Genomic DNA, 21,166 nt, shown 5'->3' with positions numbered 1-21,166 from the left:
TGATGGACAGACATACATTTGGCTTTTCAACCGACAGAAGCCACTGCGGAGGCAGTTAGCCTCACCGAACAGTTTCTAGAGAATGTATAGCCTTGGATTATCCACCACAACACGCAGCACAACATTATTTCAAGGTGGACGCACAAATTAGACGGACATGACAAGCAGGATTTCATGTCAAGTCACAAACGCTCTATTACAGTAAACTCAACCTTGGTGAGGCACACCAGTATCACAAAGAGGTGCCTAGCTAACCCCGGTGTGTCTGCAATTTGTCCGACATTTTAATACAAGCTACTTTGTCCAGATAAGCAGTCACACAGACTTTACATTGGACAGTGATCTACTGTCTGCTACAATGGCCCTTAACGATCAACGCTTAGTTTATTCTCAAGAGAAGGAAAAAGTGTTTAATGTCAGACAGACACAGTGGGAACAAATGATTGTGCTAATGAGTAAGGGTGAAAAAAAAGGTATTTCATGTCCTTCAATCATAATTGATAAACAAATTCACTGACACATTGTATGATATCCCATACTTATTCATAATAATCTTCAAATATTCACATTTCCTGTCTGCTTTTTCTGAAAAAAAAAACGTCCTGTAGACAAGAGTCCTTGGCTGCTTTGACTCGTCTACACAAGAGCTCTCAGTGTGAAGAATCACATAAACTTAAGCTCAACAAGTGTTCAGCCACATGACTGATGTGAGAAGAAAGAGACCATAATTGAAGACAAATTATCTTCTCTGTGCAGCACAAACTGACCGAGCTGTGAAGTAACCCAATCACATCTGGTATCACTTCTCTTCCTCCAAAAAAAAACTAAGCTTGCTGTCATACAGAATACCAAGAAACTCTGTCATCTCGCTGAAGAGCAGCTCTTGTGAGTTATTTATTTTGTCAGGTACTAACTAAAAATATTGTCTTGTAAATAATACTGTCTACTGTAATAGTGTCTTCCAGTTCAACCTGATGTTACTGAAATATGCTGCATGGTTCCACACACACAAAAGGGGATTTTGTGAAACCGATATTGTTTGAGTTCTCTGAATCGCGTCAGGATGTATTATCAAGCAATAGACGTGAGGGCCAAGCCAACCAAGAACCGCTATCCCCTCATGATATGCATGATGAATTTGGCATAATCATGAAATTTGGCCAAAGAAAGTCACAGCCGACATGTCCTTTCGTGAGAAAATACGAAGACGCGTCTGCACAGTTCAATTTACCCTAAACCTGTGTATCCTTTCTATAAACTGATTGGTATTCTGTTCCTTACGGGAGACGATTCTTCACCAAAGACTCCTCACATATGACGAGGTGCACTCCCCGTCTCACCCGTTTTACACACGCCCTCCAGTACTTCTTTTCTGTAAACTGCTCAGAACCCCCTTATTGTCAAAAGACGTAGGATAGCCATACATCTTCTGAATGCCCTTGGTGGTTTGTGGTCTTAGGTTTTGATTATTCCAGAGGTCACAACATTATATGTCATACAGGCATGTAAGTGTTCTCACAATGTGAACTATGGGGACTAACATCATCACATGTTACAATGTCACATACAATTGGGCTCATTGAAACCAGTCATACCCAATTCATGCAATTCAAAGACTGTTTAGGGAACCCAGAATTCAAATACACCTTTTTAGAATAAGCAACAACAACAACAAAAAACATGTATACTACATGCTAACAACTGCATGGTTCTGCAGAACACTGCTTGAGATTCGCATTGGGCATGTTTGTAAAGGAGACACTCGTGGAACCCATTCATTCACATATCTTGAGGTGAGAGGTCAAGAGACCCCTTCGTAAATTGCCATACCAGTTTTCATTGCCTAACTTTGGAGCATTACTCAGCCTCCTCACTCTCACTTTAAGACTGGTCTCGCTACAGAGGCTTAAAGACGGTAACGTCGGCCTTACAGGGTTAACTCAGTGATGAACTAAGCTCCGTTGTTGAACTGTATGATTTATTGTTAATTTCATTGATGTTTTATTACAGGTGCTCTGTTACTTATTGTATTATTACTAATTTTAAGTGATGTAACACTTAAGTTGGGGGTTAATAAGGGGGGGCTCTCACAACCTTGAGTTGTTTAAGGCACTATTAAATTAAATTGACTACATATATTTACTACATCCATTCAAACCTGGCACACAATATTATTATCAGGTACAAATCAATAATAACAACAATACAATGTCCTCATTTTGGGTCCAATCACAGCAAATACAGAAGCCCACTGGTCTCCCAAAACAGAAGTCTTATCTCCAAACAGAGCGAGTGCTAAACCAGGGTTGACTGTGCCAAAAGAACGGCAACATACAATGCATCTCTTCCAGACTTAGAGGCTATTTTAGATTTAGACTTTTCGAGCACTAGCAAACCGGCGGGCTGGAAAAACAATCCCAGAATAGCTGTTCTGCTGCATCTGGTTTGTGTCGTGACAAGCCGATGATGACTCTCCAGCTCAAATGGAAGAAGCGGGGCTAGAACGCTCAAATTCAAATCCTTTATGATCGGTTCATGTTAAATAACATGCTACGTTAAACTGCGCAATAAACCATGAATTAAGACACAGTGATTGATGACGGTATTACATCTCTCCAGAGACACAAACGTTACGTCTGGCAAAAACAAAACAAATAGCGAGATAGTGATTTCTTAACCAAGACAGACAGGAAGGTGAGATGATGTGAATCATTACTCAGACTCTGTTGAATCGGCCACCCATGTGAAATCAAATATTGATGCAGCAGCCATTTACAGCTTTCATTAAACACTGCAATTACATGTACAGTATATGAGCACTGCAGTGTTTCTGTTCACACACAGGCCACAAGTATACACCACAGAAAAGTGCATGTTATGTTTATACACCATGACTAATTCTGAATTCACTGAGATGTGCAACTGTGCGCAGAACAATGGTACAATGACCTGGGAAACAACTTCACTTCACATGATTTCAGCACTTCTTTCATAAACATTACCATTTCCCAATCTGTCACTTTGACAGTGTATTATGTCAAAAGGTAAAGACACAACAAAAACACAGTCTGTGGAAGAAACTAGATCCTTTCCCAAAAGAGGGGACACAATTGAAAGCCCAGAGCATGGGGAGCAATTCCACACTGGAAGATGGAAGATGTGGCCCTTTCCTATTTTGAAATTGTTTAATTCGTGGTGAGTATGACTAAATGAATGCAGTGGGGGGCCTCATAAATCATGCACACGGTCTCTGGATCCTGCAGGGGTTCTTAAGGGGAATTGGTCCCCCTTGTAAACTGGAACTGAGGCTGAAGTCATACATCTGCATCTCTGAGCTCCCTGTAGTGAGACCCTGGCTCTCTGAGCACCGTGTTTGGATTGATGAGGTTAAAGAAGCTTGACCAAGCTGCTCTATGTGATTGCAGCTGGCTGGTGTGGGGTTGCATTGGATGGATAGACAATAGGAGAGGAATCAGATTTTCAGATGTCAGATAGAGTCCAAGGAGAAAGACCTCCAAGGTTCTGGCTTCTTAGAACCTCTATTTCTCTTTCTCAAATACCCCCCATGTCTAGGCCAGATGTGGAACAACATTACTAATATCGACACTGGTTCAACCATTATGCAATGCGGGGCCTCTTTAGCAAGAAGTATTCTCTCTGAGGGCTAATGTGAAAATTACCCAGCCAAAGGTGCAGGACAAAAAAAATAAAAAATGAGCCAATCAGCTTTGGATGTCTGTAAGGCAAACCGGGTTACCATAATAACATTTAAAGAGATTAGAGTGACAAGTCCCAGTGTGCAGGCTGAGTCTCACATGCTAGCCTTGACAAGGGGGTCTGAGAGACCGCATTGAGTTTAGGGGTGAAGCCCAGTTCAGCAGCAGCTCTGGAGACGGAGAGAGTCTACTGAGCTGAAATCCCTCACATGTAAAGATCACAACATTGGAGAAGTGAAATGGACACAGTGGGTAAAAAAAACATTACTTCATACTAATCTAATGACAATGAAGAAAAACGTTGTAGAGTCTCAGTGGATACAGCTGGAATTAGATTGTTCTTGACCAGGAAAAGAGTTAATGTGCCTCTGGTGTCTGAACGTGGGCTGGCAGCTGAAGACAAAATATTAGGCGTGCAAAATCAATTTAAAAACATCCAGATTGCAGTATGGACTACTGTGATTTTCCCATTACAAGAGGCAATACTTACACATCAAAAGGAAACGTGTTTTTCACAAGGAAGCATTTTGGGTTTGTGCAGCAAAATTGAAATCTAAAAAATAACCATTTTATATTAAGTTATATCAACAGCAATATACAGACGAAGGCACCGATGCAGACATTTGGTCAGACTCCCGTGCCAGGCTGCCATTATTGAACACTGCTTATTCTGTGTTGCTATGTGAAGCGCAGCATTCCTGGTGTTTCCCAGGTGAGGCCTGTTAATGAGTGGCCGACCAGGGGCGTTGGGCCAGTCCCAGGCCGGCGCCTCACCTCTCCAAATCAAATAAACTGAGGCCCATTTAAGCAAACATATTGTTCTAGACCATGCGAGGGGAGCACACGCACTGGGATAATACTCACACCACTGATAGAAAAATAGAACCTCACATGGTTTACATACTTCTCTTTGTGGGACAGTGTTTAGGCAATAGTATTTTTGTTGGAAGCTGTGTACATTATGTGTAACATAAGGCCAACATGCTTTATGAGAGAGGGAGAGTGCATGGTTATACTGGTACCTGTGAAGATAAGAACTGGCCGGGTTGAGATGCTGGAGCAATGACCTCGGACTGTCCTTCAAGCCACGAAATCTTTAAGGGGTTTTTACTCAGGCCAATTTCATTTTTAGCTGCCAGCTCCTAAAAACACAAAAGAAAGTGTGTTACATAACCCAAACATATTAGGTTACGTTTTTCTACCAGTATTTTATTAGGACAACAATAATAACAACACTCTTCTTGTCCTGATAGCTGTAAGAAATTGTGTTATATCCGTCTTACACCTGGGTATTATATAAATATGAAAAACACATGTAGACAAGGACAACGGTGGATTGTAACTGGGCCAACTCCCAGAGCAGGACTGGGACCTGGAGATGGACAGGCAGATCCCTTTAGACTGGCAGACATGTCCTCTGGAGGGAAACCACACGATGTGGGGAGGAAACCACAACAACAACAAAGGGCCTGAGGATCCAGACAGTGTGGCTCAAGTTCTTCTGTCCAATGGTTCCCATCAGCACAGAGAACACGATACTACAGGATGACTAGAACATTAGTTTAGGTTTGCAGAAACCGTCCTCAGGCTGGGAAATCTATGACAGGTGTCATTCTTAGTAATAACTAAACAGCAGGTAACCAGAGACTTGGAGGAAAGTAAGTGGAAAACAAACGTGGCCGCATGAAAATGTCTGTTTTGATGAAGATTTCTATCATTGAACAAAGAGAATGAGGACACTGACCGAGGAACAGTTGGGTACTTACAGCTGCTCTCACAGTTGCAAATTCAACCACAGCGCTTCCTCTCTTCTTACTCGATACAATCACATTCGAAACATCTCCATACTAGGGGTAAGAAAGGAGAGAATAAAAGAAAAGAGGAGAGATGCAGAACATTCAAATGAGTATTTCCTTTCACGGCAAAACCCATAGGCATGAAAACACAAAGCATATGCAGACCGAAGAACTGAGAACATGGGTGAATACAAAAGACTTCTGGAATAAAATGCAGGATTCAATATGTGTTTGGTTATTAAACCTAAAGTGTAATGATAGGGTTTGTGTGTTCGGGACACTGCAATGAACATCATGTACAAGAGTGAGTGATAATTGTAGCTATTCCTTGTGCAATTGCATTTGATAAACAGTATTTTTGGATGAAAGCTGAAATTAGAACTCCCTGCCAGAAATCAAAATAGGGAGGAAAGGTTGGACAAAAAGGGGAGCCCGGATCTGTCCAAGAGATGGAGAGAAGAGGAAGAGAAATTCCTCAGTGTTTTTTCCTTATTTATAATTGTGGCCTTTTGTCTGAAACCTCTCCCCACCTAACGCAGGCAGGCGCTTGTGAAAAAAAGGAGGAGGATGGACGCAGCCTCAGAGAATCTCATCTGGCTTTCTGGCAATCGGAAAGTTCAGGAATGCCAAAATCTACGAAGGACATTCTGGAGCAAGCCAACAGTGACAAAAGAGACTCTCAAAGGTCTCCGTTTCATAGAATATAAACAACGATTTATTTTAAACGGCCAAAGTACACACGTATACACATCACATACTTTCCCAACATTAACTATTGGAGCTTGCCATCTCAAATACAATCTTTACCAAAAATGTACTGCCTTTGCTTCAGAAAAAAAAAAGGAACAACACTTTTTTTCACAGTGTTTATGATGATACAGCCCACCTGCCTGGAACCATATTGATCGAGTTCGTGCAAAGGAGCAATTCCTACACCTTTTTCCGGGCCAGCTTCACGTCACTGACACTTGCACTATCCTCATTGCAGGCCAATCTATGCCCCACCAAAAAGCCCTTGTGACGGATCACAGCATAAAGTGGTACTGGGTTGCATGAGAAGAGCACATTTCCTAATGCCTCCCTTAGTATTACTTAATCACCTGGTAGGAAGGGCACAAACAATGGCGTGCATGGCTTTAAAAGGGCACTACAACATTGCCCTCAGCACTTTCACTGCAACAAAACTTAATGGGTCTTGTTAAGGGGATGAATAAAACAATCTACAGTGATGTCATGCAGACCTCAAATATGGCCGGACTCTGCAGGCAAATTTGTTACAGCAGAGCTCTGCTTTGGGACAATTTTATAGTTCAATATTAATATTTATCCTTATATATTGAATTTCCAGAACATTTAATTTGGAAACAATTTATAGATTAAATACTCTGATGAGAAAATGGTACTGATAAGTGTGAAAAGACAGGAATTCTAAAGGCGTGTTTTGCTGTAACATTGTGGAACCACAATTTTTAGGATGTGTACCTTTTGTAGAAGTGTGAAAAGAATGTCTTGAGAGTAGCCTCCATTCGTCTCGTCATCTTTTTTACACTTCCACTTTAACTAGAACGAGAAAGAAGATAAAAAAGGAGAGGCCTTTATTACAAAAAATCAAAGGAGTACAAGGTAGTGTCCAATCATTAGAGCACAGTTGATTAGACTCCGCTGATGAGGGGGCAAAGTATGCCAAGTAACCTTGGCTGTGATGACACACAGATTACCATAACCACCAGGACAGAGTAGAGCTATGGGGGAGAGAGACATTGTTAAACACTTGGAACATCACCATGGCACAACATTTTAATTTAAGCTTGGATCGTCAACATGACAAGAGCCAACAGTCTCTGAGATAGATCTATACACATGTCCTTTGACGTGACCCGTGATAACGTCAGTCTTACGGCTGCCGTTTGTTTTTCTAACTGAATACACAAATGTCGGGGGAATACACTGTTTTTAAAACCAGATTTAATGTCTAAACACATTAGCTAACATCCCCATTGTCCGTTAATATGCACAGGCTTGGCAGTTTCCAGGAGGAAATATAATAATCTCTCTCTTGGCATAGTTGCAGGTCTTCTGAGGACGTCAGGCCTCCTCTGGAGGAATAGGCTTTAGGACAGCATGTGCGCTCCGTGGTGAGACGGCATATGTGGTTCTATCAAAAGCCCTGTTGAGGTTCTGCCTGCACTTTTATTCAGATAGAGCTGTTGCCCTTTTTCCATCTTCCTGCGTTACTCTCAATAAACTGCAAGCCTCATCCTGACTTCTGTCTCGTACCCTGAATAGAAGCCCATAGTTGCAAGCTGTACCTTCAATTTTGGGGTCACAATGCTCTTGAAACATCTCTCCACTCCTGAATCTGATAAAAAACACAAGAGGGGAATAAGATAGTGTAGTGAAAAGAAGAGGAAACAATTGTTTTGTTGAGGAAAGAAATGCAGCACTCAAGAAAGCAGTCAAGTCAAGCAGATGAATAACGATTTTTGGCTGTCATATGGTAAATGTAAGGCCCTCGTGAACAGACCGAGCACTGATCGAGCGAAGGGCTGGGGAGGCCTGACTGCGTGCAAATGGGGGAGACTCAAAAAACGTGCTGACTATGCATGAGTAATTGTCCAACCACAAAAATGGATCTAAGTTCAAGGCCAAGAATCAGTATTTCCCATAAATACATACACTTCTATAGCGTTATTTTACAAGTCTTTTTTCATGTGACCGAAATGAAGACACTGTAGCTTTAAAGCAAAAGTATTATCAGGCGGTTAAAAGTTTGATGGAAAACTATGTGTGTGTGGTACTTGGCATTGCTCTGTTACCATGCCACGTGTTCGTACTGCCAAGAAACTAAAATAGACCTTATCAGAGTGCAAAACATGAATTCAAAAGTACATTCAGTTATTTTTATTGTTTTTTTTTATGAGAATAATATTTGGCAAACAACAGGGAACCTAGTGACTGCTGTGGTTTGACTGACAGTATGATGGTTGGGAAACATAGAGGTTCACTCAGCAGAGGTTTTCAGGATCGTAAGAGGACTTCACTGGATCAAACTGGATTTATCCAAGCAGAACAGGACTGCACTGAACTGGTTAGACTGGGCTAGGTGAAATCTTGGAAGTGTACATACGTCCGTCTCCTGTTTGCTGCTGCTGTGCTTCTCTCTCTCTCTGGATCTGCTCTCTGATGAGCCTCTGTTCCTCCTCAAGCTGCCGGGATCCCTCCTCTCTCAAACGGGTTATCTGGTAGAAACAAACACATGCAAAACTGTAATGTGCTCGAAATGACTTACTAGTTTTTAGTGGGAGCAAATTATGAATATTTCTTCTCTGTCAAGCGCTGATGTAATTCATCACCTAAATGAGTTTCCCATTTTAAGGCATCCCATGCTATTCTGTGTTCCCAGGAGATTGTGCAGACAATCTTATTTCTTCAGTTAAGGCAAGAGAAGGAAAATGGAACAGTGCCACCTACTGGTTACCTCCTTCCCCCAAGGCACATGGCCACATGTGTTTACACCATTTTTATTTATTTATCATGGAATTTCTGAACAAAGTGCACCAAGTCATGCAATATCACCTCATAGGTTTACTGATAATTGTGATATGGCAATGAGAAAATAGCCTCTCTCAGATACAGCCTTTGTTCCTGACCCAAGTCTTGGGAAGATTTCAATCAGAAGGGAGTAGTTGACGAAAAACAGAATAGAGAAACACCTGGGTGTGCTTCAGAGTTTCCTGGATGCACTGTAATACCTGTCGTACAGTGACATATGTGTTTTGAATTTTGGACAACCTTCCCAGGCAATGTTTGGTACTTTATCATCTCTCATATGGTTTCTATAAATTCTCTTACCTCTTCTTCAAGTGTTCTAGTGATTTGCACTTCCTCCTGATAATGAGCTTCCGCTTGTTGCTCTCTGGACTCCAAGTCTGTCAGAGCAGCACACACACACACAAAATCAAGTGTGAAAACAGACAAAACTGTGCAAAACAAATTTATCATTTTCTAAAAGCTGCTCTTGTTTAATTTCCTGCTGTCTATCTATGCCGTCAAAATATGTCAAAATATATTAGCCGGTGTGGAACATGTATGACAAAAAACTGATTTAATATAACCTTTTACAATCTAAATAGAAAAATTGCTGTATGATGAAAACAGAAAATTAAGAGCCTCGAGATGCTGTAGGAGAGGGACTCACCAAGCTTAACTTTCTTTCTCTTATCATCTAACTTCCTGGTTCTTTCTTCTGCTTGTTTCTTGGCAGCGCAGATCTTGTCATAGGCAGCCTGAAAGCAGTATTATACACCAGAATGACTCAAGTCTCTTTGTGGGTGTGTATCAGCGCGTAGGGCTTGTTGAGAGGCATCAGTGGCCTTACCTTGGCAGCAGCATCAGTTAACACCTCGAGAGCCTGGGACAACTGGTAGAAGAGCTCCACTAGATAAAGAAGGGACGAGAAAACAATGAACATTCTGCTACTGGATGCACGTAGAAAACCTTTTTTTCTTTTTGCATCAGGAACCAATGTTTTTACACATCGATAAGAGTGGTTACAATTAACGGTAAATTGTTATACACAAGAGATACAAAATAAGTTGATATGGCAGTAAGAAAGTAAAGAGAACATTGCATCTAGAGGGGGCTTATGCCCAAAGGGCCATTATGTGCTCAGCATAATATCTTCAGGCGGAAGCTTGGACACGGGGCTGAAACAAACTGAGACATTGTTAAGTTAAAAGGGTGCGGCGAGTATCACGAAACCTGTTATCTCCAATGACACAGACGTGCATTGCGACACAGACCCTTGGCCTCTCCGTTTATCCTCCATTAGAGCACCTTGAGGGGCCACTGTTGCAATCACTCACACACACACACACACACACACACACACAGACACAGACACACACACACACAGGCGCTCGCGTACACACGCACACCCCAACCAATCCCAGTCTCATCGTACAACTGCCACACTGCTGTATTATTCTAGACAGGCTTAATCATTCACTGATGGGAGGCCTAACGAACCGATACTGTTACTCCCTGTAGGGACTGGCAGTGCTCACTAACAGGAGGCTCTGGAGATCATGCTGCCAGCGGAGGCACTCAGGTTACCTACACGCATATAATGGGCTGGAATGAAATCCAACTGGGGGGGACCTGCCATGTCCACTAGGCAGCTTAGAGTGTCACAACATGGGGGGTTGAGGAAAGTGAGGAAATATTGGGAGGGGAGAAGTCTTCAGTCAGTGAGGACTCATGACCCCTAAGTCACCTCTAACATGCATACAACCTTCCCCTGAGGAGCAGCAAATCCTGAGACTTGCTCCGCTCTCGTGCGATAGAGAAAGAGTCTGTTCATGTGCGGGTTCAAGTGTTGAGGCCCTCCAAACCACTTCTTTAACATTTCAGGGAAACCGACCCCCTGCTTCTACATTATCCCTCTCAACCCACCAAACCCAACCTATTTGCCAGTTTTTTTTTTCTTGACATAATCAGGAATTGTCTGAACAATCCAGAAACCACATAAATCTCACTTGAAAACATGCCTCATGACCAGTATTTTGTCCAGGGGGGCATTTTTTTTTTTACCCTCCTGACAAAAAAAGCTACATTGGGATTTCCTTCTCCAATTGTTGACATGCTGGTTGGCGACAGGCCGCAGAAGGACTCAAGCCAACAACGGAGAGTGTGGAAAGCCTGGCGGTGATGGTGGTGCTGCTGCTGGCTTTTGGCCGGTCCTGTCTGGCTAGAAAGCCGGCAGGAGAGACAGGCGCTGGTTAGACTTCCTACAAAGTTCTGTGGCTCGGCCGTCTGGCAGGCTACAACTTGCTGAGAGCACTACTCTCAAGCATTAATCTTTGGTTTTGGAGCTTTGGCCTCTGGGTTAGACGATTAACGCTAATTCTTCAGAAACGCTAATTCTTCAGAAAACAATGCAGAAATGACCTAATCAAATAATAAATCGTCTTCCAGTTCTACTGGGAGAATGAGAGAGGTCAGTGGCTCATAATGGCGAGACGGTGAAGATAGACACTCACCTGCTTTTGGGTTGTCTGGGTTCTTGTCTGGATGGCATGTCAAGGCTTTCTGTCGATACGCTTTCTTGATCTAGGAGAACAGAAGAACCCCCAGAGTTACAGAGAGTGGACAATGTTGATTAGGACCCAAAGAGAACGAATCATCCACTTAAGCACAGATCTTGGCCATGTGAAAGTTAGATTCTTACTCTCAATACCAATTATCTTTATCCTGTCATCCTTGGCCCAGAAAAATAAAGTCTGAATAAAGAATGATGGTGCCATTGACATAATGGCACAAATGGTAACAGTCTGACATGAAAGCACTGTAGGTGAAATGTGGTCTGCATTTAATTTTGTTTTTGTTAAACGGATTGTATTGTGTGGATCAAATCAACACCTGAGCTGATCCTCTGCTTTGTGTCCTTTTGACATGTTTTTAATGGACTCTAACCACCTCGGCACAAACTCCACAGTGAATTACCTGCACCAGATTTCCAAACTATTCTCAGGACCATTGCCAGTGTGCAAGATGAATGTGTCCTGAGTTGCAGCCTTAGTCAAACCAAAAAAAATTACAATAACATGCACAAACAGAGTGCCTTTGTCCATAACAAATCTGAGAAGGCTGCACTTAATATCTTAGGCAGGTAGCCACAACTTTTGAGGGGGTTCAGAGAACCAAAGTGTACAAACTAAACAATACTTTTGAGTATTGTTATGTCATATGAATTTTTACTTTTAGCTGATTTTTTTTTTACCCTAGGTCACTGCTTGGAATGTTAACCATTCATTGATCCTTCTAGGGACCAGTTAATGACAAAGTGCTTTTTATTAGATCTCTGCTCCTCTGGAGAAAGAAGGGGAGCAGGAAAGCTTTCTGTGAAGACAACCTCAAAAACACACGCTCAAATGCATTGCATGCTAAAGAAATGGTGCAAACATCCACCATATATCCAGGCTCGGACACAAGCACACACACACACTTTTTCACCGGTCTTAATCAGCCATGCCAACCTTGTGAATGTTTTCCCATTTTTAGCAACTCAAGTGAGTCTCCAAGACAGTCAACTTGGGCAGATTAGCCTGAACGCCTATTGTCCATGGAACAAGAGCTAAGACGTGAACCTTCAGGGGCTTACGTGGCTGACATAGCTCCTAAATGTTACAAGTCCTTTCTTCTCTCTCTTGGTCAACATCAAGTTTTTCGTATTATCGTAGTTCCAGTAAATGAGAACTTGGTTCATTTAGAGGGCTTAGAGAGACTAAAAATCTTTGAGAGATTTTTCGTCTTGCTGCTTGGTGCACAGAGCCTGCCTACAGATCGAAACTGACACATGGGGCTGTGGATTGGGGCCAAACACGTAGAGTATGCTTACTGTTGGCCTAAGCTTACTTCCCCTTTTTAGCCTCTTTGTCTCTTTCTCCATTTTCTTTTCTCTCAAGCTGAATGTTCAACTGTATCTTCATCTATCCATGTACAGGTTTCCAGTTGAAAGAAAGGCTGTTCCTCTCTTGGACCAAGATTAAGCAAAGGGTAAAAAAGACAGATATGAAAGCCATTGCATACGGAGTAATGGGTTGGTTGTGAAAACTGTTGCAAAAATTCCCCTGCGCGATCAGTGCTTTGACAACACGCTTTGAAGGTGTGTTAAAAAGGGTTTTAAATGTACCATTTTAAGTACATTTATTTGCTCACCATATCCAAATTCAGGCTATATAGTTCAGGCACGATTTTCTCTACTCCAAAAAGCAATTGGTTTCCATAAACTTCCATATGTTCAATTATAATTGAAATCCACCACAGTGGACACGTCTACATTATGTGTTGCAGTGTGGTAATGCAGGTTAAGTGCAGATTGATACAAAATGTGTGCACTACATTACCTCCCGCAACAATAGAGCAAGTTGGAAGGCACTTGCTGTAATGCATGAAAGCAACGTTCCAAAAGGGTCAAGCCAATGGTTGATTAGAATGGTGGAAAAATACATTAACTACACTAACTTCACCGCTTAACAGATTTGAAATAAAGGGGCTAAAGTATGCAGTCCCTGCTATAGTCCTCTAAGAGCAATTGCAGTGTCCTTAGTTCACACAAACTTGATTTCTCATGTTCATCATCACCTGAAGCCAGCTGATAAGATAAACACATCTCCACATCTGCTGGAAACATAGTAGATGTTTGACATTGTCAGGACAACAATCTAGAAGTTGACAAGTACAACCTGTCATCATTGATGCTGTTCTAGTGGAGAACAGCGAGGTTGCATGTCATCACCTTTGTCTCGCCGGGTTCAGCTCAGTTAAAGAGCTAGTTAACACATACTTTTCTTCATTCCAGTTAATTATCCAACCTCATTTTCTCTCCATCTCCTCAACCTTACTTTTCTATTGCACATCCTTCACGATGCGTCTTGTATCTCATGCACCTCCAGTGCCGTTTTGTTAAATAATGCATGATTACTTCCATCAATGCCTTAACACGCTAGCCTTAATTGATGCTGGAAGACCCTGGAGCCCTTTGGTCCTACGAACTAGAAGCCAAAGCGGGCCAACTTTTGAAGAGGTTAGCACATGTGTGGATAAGAGCGCTCAGATCGAGTGGCACCTTCCTACAGGACTAGTCAATTACTGTCGTTATTATTTTTGTGCACTTCACCATGACCTTTTAGGGTTCCTAAAAAAGTTAGTATTAAATTATGAGTAAGACCATGTAAAGAGTAAATCATAGGAACTCCTAGGCTGAACCTAGATGCTGCCCATTGTCCACTAATATGAGCATAAATGTTTATATTTGATTATGTTATATCATCCATCTCTTTCAATTCAAATTATTCAAGATCGTCACATGCCTTTTTTCTTGTCTCCAGACAAACCAAATCGCATAAATGTCAACTATTTCCCACGCTTCAGTGCACAGGAGAAGCAAAGAAATCAAGGCAAGACTGATAATTCAGCAGCCTACAGTAGCCTAATGGTTAGTGCCAAGTGAAAAACAGACTCTCTGTACCCGCTTGATCCCTGCCTGCCACAGTCTTAACTGCATGCCCACATCTTGTCCTCATTACACCAATCTTTGGTGCCAATTAAAGTTGACCAACTGGGCCCAGTGCAGCCTCAGCACCGCCCCTAGTCTGTGTGGCTGATTAGCTGCATGAGCTGCCATGGGCCCATCCTCCTTAATTACAATGCTCTGCTATTTACGGGACATTATCAGCTGGAGGAAAATGATAATAGGCACAGCAGGGAACAGGAAGAGGAGGAGCAAAGACAGGGCAAAGATGATGTGACCACAAGTCATAAGAAGAATTGGATGTAATGAAGAGAAACAGTGAGACACGGTGACTTTCCATGTGTTTGTGTGCTTATGAACCTGACGAAACAAACTTCCAGTAAAACTTGGCATTCATTCAGTACGACCCTATATTACCTTTAACAATTATTCTTCACATCTTGATTCAATGCGTTTTATTATTCGAATGATTTCAACCAAATTGTCACTGAAAAACTAACACATTTGTGATTCTTTTTGTTTACACCGCATGTTTAAAGGTTTGTCTGATGTAATATCTGTAGAACTGTTGATCACAGATCAATGCATTGAACATAAGTCGGCTGATTCCAGGCTGCATCACGGGATGCAATAATAAACATACTCTACCTACTATGACCAAGCAGACACTTAGAGAAGATATCCAGGTATGTGGTTACTGTATACTCTGCAGCACGTCAGATCCACAATGTAAGAGGCTGAACAAACCACAATGCAGTTTGTGTGGTCTTGGCTGTAACAATCGTCTCACCAAGCAATCTGTGGTAGGTACACACACTTAGCAATCATTACCCAAGTCCAGCGGATATGCATGAGAGTGAGAGTTTAAATGGTGGATAGCCTTCAGCATCCCGCAGCACACGGATAAAGTGAACCCCAGTCATCCATAGTCATTAAATCAGAGACTCTGACATGCCAGTTCCTCCAGCATGTATCAGCCAGCCAAGCTCATAAGAAGGTCAACAGCAGTGATAAGAGAAATGGATGCTAAATAGAACCAGGAGATGCAGAATGTAAATCTCCTACATCAAGACTATGTTTTACAAGCTGTGGCTGAGCCCACATAAACAGGCTGTGGGATGCGCTTCTTCCCCTAAACAACATGCTTGATAGTGGTGGTGGAGCAGTGGGTAAAATAACTGGGATAAGTAGCCCATCTGATGACATCTATCTTCACACACTTGATGACTTCACACACACACACACACACACACACACACACACACACACACACACACACACACACACACACACACACACACACACACACACACACACACACACACACACACACACACACACACACACACACACACACACACACACACACACACACACACACACACACACACACACACACACACACACACACACACACACACACACACACACACACACACACACACACACACCTTTCCACATTTTGGAGTCTCAATTGTAGCCGAGCCATAACCGCTAACTTCCTCCAGGATAACCCTTCTGGGAGGACAGGACTTTGAAATACAATTAAGAAATTACATTCTTCCCTAATTTTGGCTGCAATTTTAATTTCCCATTGGGCTTGTGTATTCTAGATGCTGGAAACTGTGATGAGAGGGGGTCTTGGGGAAAAGGCAGGATTCAGAACATTATGGTAAACCACTCTGGACTGGTAAATGAAATACAGATTAGTTGATTCAAAAAAATGTTTGTCCTGTGCAGAGGTGAGCATATCTGATTTGTAGAGATAGGTTGCCCATAGTATGACAGCTTTTTCCAGGTCTCATCAGATATATTTGTGATCTGACATGTTAGTTTAGTTTTATATAAAGAACATAGCATACTTAAAACCATGAATGCATTTAGCATTCATACTATTGTCAATTTATTAGAGCTGACATAATTAGTCTATTAATCGATTGGTTGATCAAAAGGGAAATAATGTTCAACAATTGTGATAATCCAAGAGAAATGCCAACTCCTCCATATTTCTGGCTTCAAAAACCAACGATTTGATGAAGTATCCTTTGGATGTGCAAAATGTTCTGACATTTTTTACTTCATTTAACATTTCATAAACCAAACTATTTATTATTTCTGGGGGGAAATAACTGGCAGGGTACTTGATGATCAAAATTGGTTGCAGCCCTTGAATTTATATTCACAATCACCAAAAGCATTTTTCATGTAATTCTCGCAAAAGACTAAACTGATGTAGCACCGCCACCGTGTGGCCTTTCTGGTGTATCACACCTCGGCGATTCAGCCATAAACTGGTGTTCATGTCTTTTGCTGCATGCGTCTAATTTACTGGACCTCGAATTTCAGTCCTCTTTTTCCTTTGCTGGCATTTCCTCGTCACAGAAAAGACTCTGCTTAGTTAACATGCACGACCAACGACACAACACACACACACACAATGTTACAAACTCCATGATAGCAAGCTAATACAGCCTCCTGCTCGCAGGCGAACATGTCACACAGTCTCTCCTGGTGCAAAAACAACTATTGTGACATTTAGCGTTAACTTAGCAAACAGTCCGGTACACTATCTGCTCAAACAGCGTCCTCCAGTCTGCCGTGCGCCTGTACAATAACGACTTTATGTCTAGCTAGCTAGCTTAACCGCTAGCTCATTTACACACCTCTTTCGATGTAGCAGTGTTTTCAACGTCGAGTAGACCATACAGATCCATCTTCAGGATATCTTTGGCCTTTCCAGACATGTCTGCCGACAACGAGTGACGATACCAACACAGAAAAATAAGAAATGTGAACGCAATGTCAACGTTTGGCTAATTCTGCGGTTTGTTGTTGTTTTTCCCGGTACAGGCAGCATGCGTTTCACGCCTTCGACCTTTCAACTAAGGAGCGCGTGGCACCCTGGGAAATGTAGTTTTTGTTCCGTTGTTCCGCTCTGCTGTTGTGTGAATGCAGAAAGAACCTGCACATTGTTACACAACATGATGATGGTTTGGTTTTTAAGGCTGTTGCACATATTCATAATTCTTGATGAATCTAAAGACAGTAAAGAGTGTATTGGTCTTCATTATTTGTTCACGTTAACCCATGCTCAATGCAAACATGTTTGCTCAGGCTCCCTAAACTCTGGAAAGAGTTGTGAAATGTTATATTTGAATAATTAACGTGTGCTAAATATATCTTGTTGTAATAAGTACAGAGTGCTCTCTGGTGCACAAATCATGTAACAGGCTACACTGTCTCTAAAAATGATCTCAAACTCTTTCCAGTATTTTATGTACTACATTTAGTTATTGTAAATCAGCCAACGTAAACACCAATTATTTTTGCATGAGTCAATATCAGCTCATAGCCTTGTGATGGATCAGGTTTTACAGGATTCATTAAAGTTCACACCTTTGTTTATACTTGAATACTATAGTCTTGTTTTACTAAACCAACTCTGCTGTTTAGACATGTTCATCCGTGACCATTTCATTTTTATAATTTTTTTTCAGTTGTAGCTATAGATTTTTTAAAGTTATGATTAAGGCTTTTGGGGCTTTGTTTTAGCTTGTCAGCTATTTGGTGTCCATAGGATCCATGTTGTACGGCGACCTTGAGTGCCTTGAAAGGCGCCTTATAAAACCAATGTATTATTATTATTATTATTATTATTATGTTCTTGACTCTTGAGGGGTGCTTGATAGCCACCAGGGGATCAACAGTATTATAAAGGAATGCTTGGTCAAATACTAAATATGTTTTTCCACCACTGTTATCACACTCACTACACAGCAGTGATGATCAAACAGCTGGACATTTTCACCCAAAAAAACATATACAAATCCGGGGTCTTGCATGAAGGTCCTTGCGGTAGAATGGGTATAGAATCAATGACACATCCAAAAGAGTGTTAAACTTTTATTGTTTTCTATATATGGGGCGGTTGTTATGTGGTTTAGTGATAACACTGTTGGCACTATGGATCATTGTGATGCAGTATCAGGAACAGCTATACTGCATATTCTGTGATGGTGTAACTTGGGTATTGCTGCTGATTTCTCAGTGGTCTCCCTGATAGAAACCTAATTTTCCTCTAGATAAACAAAATACCGTATGGGCCCGGCACATTGGCTCAGAGGAGCATAACAATACATTTACTAGCTGCTTTTCTCTGAGGCTGCTCAATTGTCTCGAGCCACAGGGGGAGTGACAGCGAATTCTCAACAAATGATCTAGAACCAAATCAAAGTCACTATTGTCATTCTGAAAGTGACGTTTGTGTAATTCGGATACGGAATGAGTCTGTTGGAGATGTCTTTGTACTTTGCTGAATTACATGCATACAAATCAGTGATAAGAGACACTGAAAAAGCGACATAATTATAAACCATAACCAAAGTTATTCATGTTATGAACTTCTTGTTATTCGTGTTTTTAGTCATAGGAACCAAATCCAAGATGATTTAGAAATTGCTGGATTATTATGTCCATGCACTGTTGGTACTTTAAATGTGACCCTATTTCGATCTAGTAGTGGATATAAATGGGCCTTGTGGGAGATTTTTACATTTCTAAACCCCTGGAGCCATGAAGACAAACCATTGAGGAAAGATGTGGCCTATGTCTCCAGATTACATCTTGATCCTGTATTCTGATTTAAATAATTCAAAGGATCATTTTGGATTTAGTTTGAAATAAAGATGTGCATTTTCAGTAAAAGAAAGGAGGGGTTTGGGTCTAGGTCGCAGATAACTAAAATGTTGGAGCATGTTTCAGGGCAGACAGACTCAAACACCCTGATGGTCGGACATTGTCTCTGCAATTCTCAAACAAAGCTGCATTCATTTAGAATGAAACAGAGCTGCTTTGTTACTGTGACGGTTTATCTTGTGCTGTCAAGAATCGTTGACTGGCTTGGATTAACAAGGGTTAATTTTCCTCCCGCCGGGACTGTCCGCTTGAGGTCAAATCCAGTTGATGGGATGGGGGCACGGGAGGAGGGCCCACAACCACTGGCTGCATTCGGCCAATCAGCATCAAGCGAGAAAACGGCAGGCACACCAAATCCGGAAGTTAGGCAATTCTGCCTCTAAAATAAAACGCTGTCCTTAAAAAAACTTTTTATTGAGTATGCAATAAAACAAATTAAAAGCGTGGGTTCCCTCCGGGTTCTCCAGCTTCCTCCCACAGTCCAAAGACATGCACTTTAGGCTAATTGGACTCTGAAATGCCTGTAGGTGTGAATGTGAGTGTGAATGGCTGTCTGTCCATCTGTGCCCTGCGATAAACGGTCCAACTGCGGTCATTTGAGCCGGCTTCCGCGGATACTCGGTCATGTGAGCCGCCGCTTGAAATGTAATGCACCTCTATTCATGGTGTTACGGTACGAGGGCTTGAACGGCCCAAAAAGCACCACGAGAGACCCATTTCTCAGCAATAATTTGTCCAATTTGATGTAACAACAAGTCAAAAACATTATATGACATATTATAATAACATATGAAGTTACACTACGGTACTGTTTTTAATGGAAAGTCAGCCCAAATTCAATGATATTCATAATTTCACATTATTAGAACTGTTAAAGCAGATCTTGAAATGGTTATATTCTATTTCTACTGGATTGTTGTTCATGAGGACCCATGTCCATGGTTATTTTCATGAGATTTTACTATACAGTTTTTGAGAAAACTAAAGACAAAGTTATCTAAAAAGAAATGATATTCATGATTTCCTAATATTTGAACATTTCTTAAAGCAGATCATTTAAAGGTTATATGAAAATGACACTGGATTTTTGTTCAAGAGGACCTCTGCTACGTCCATGGTTATCCATGAGTGTAGTGACCCCCGTTGCCTATATCAACAAGTGGTCACTTCCAGGTTTAGTCTTGATGTGTGCAATAAATAGATGCAATGTCCAGTTTTGAATTTGAAAGGTTATTTATTTGTAATATTGCAAGTATTTTCAACACAAACCAAAATGTATATTCCTTGTACAAAACAATTAGTCTTTTCCCAAAAAAGAATGAAAGAACTCAAACCGTCTGTTTGTCGAACACCGTCTATAGTTTCGCACGGTCAAAAAACGGTCTGCTCCTGCCAGTCAAGCAACGCCTGGCCTTAGTGTTACTCTTGATTATATTGGTCTGTCTTAATTGACAGCCGCCGCCCTACGCCCCCTAGTGGTGGGATGTCCAACAAAACAAAATGGCTCTTAAAATGAGATTTTACTGTACAGTTTTTGAGAAAACTAAAGACAAAGCTTTTGGCTATTCACAATATTGGCAATCGTTTCAATAATGTCGAAGTAAAATGACATGACATTGTAATAGACATACCAGGGGTCCTCGCGAACAACAATCCAGTGTCATTTTTATATAACCTTTTAAGTTATAATATTGTGAAATTGTGAATATAATCATTGCATTTGAGCTGACTTTCAATTAAAAACAGTAGAGTAGTGTAACTTTATATGTTATTATTTCATATAATGTCCAAATTAATGTTGTTTTTGACTTGTTATATCAAATTGGACAAAACATTGCTTAAATAAGGGTGTATCTCCGTGCTTTTGGGCCGCACAAGCCTCTGTACCGTAACACCATGAATAGAGAGGTGCATTACATTTCAAG

The 21,166-nt window shown here is 41.3% G+C and overlaps 1 protein-coding gene across 1 annotated transcript in view; it reads right to left on the bottom strand.

The window, feature by feature from the left end:
• Positions 1–17,421, bottom strand: part of dnajc17 (DnaJ (Hsp40) homolog, subfamily C, member 17) — a 29,446-nt gene extending 12,025 nt beyond the window's left edge. The window contains exons 1-10 of the mRNA XM_034525085.1: positions 17,210–17,421; positions 11,554–11,623; positions 9,891–9,949; positions 9,711–9,798; positions 9,365–9,441; positions 8,640–8,751; positions 7,822–7,871; positions 6,995–7,072; positions 5,483–5,563; positions 4,739–4,858 (exon numbers count right to left, since the gene is read on the bottom strand). Of these exons, the coding sequence (XP_034380976.1) occupies positions 4,739–4,858; positions 5,483–5,563; positions 6,995–7,072; positions 7,822–7,871; positions 8,640–8,751; positions 9,365–9,441; positions 9,711–9,798; positions 9,891–9,949; positions 11,554–11,623; positions 17,210–17,290 (816 nt within the window). The 5' untranslated portion in view covers positions 17,291–17,421. The remainder of the gene's footprint in view (positions 1–4,738; positions 4,859–5,482; positions 5,564–6,994; positions 7,073–7,821; positions 7,872–8,639; positions 8,752–9,364; positions 9,442–9,710; positions 9,799–9,890; positions 9,950–11,553; positions 11,624–17,209) is intronic.
• Positions 17,422–21,166: the final 3,745 nt, after the last annotated feature.

Source organism: Cyclopterus lumpus, chromosome 22, assembly GCF_009769545.1.
Source record: "Cyclopterus lumpus isolate fCycLum1 chromosome 22, fCycLum1.pri, whole genome shotgun sequence".
NCBI classification, from domain to species: Eukaryota; Metazoa; Chordata; class Actinopteri; order Perciformes; family Cyclopteridae; genus Cyclopterus; species Cyclopterus lumpus.
Note: the sequence above shows the minus strand (reverse complement) of the source record. Positions and strands in the feature narration are given on the sequence as shown.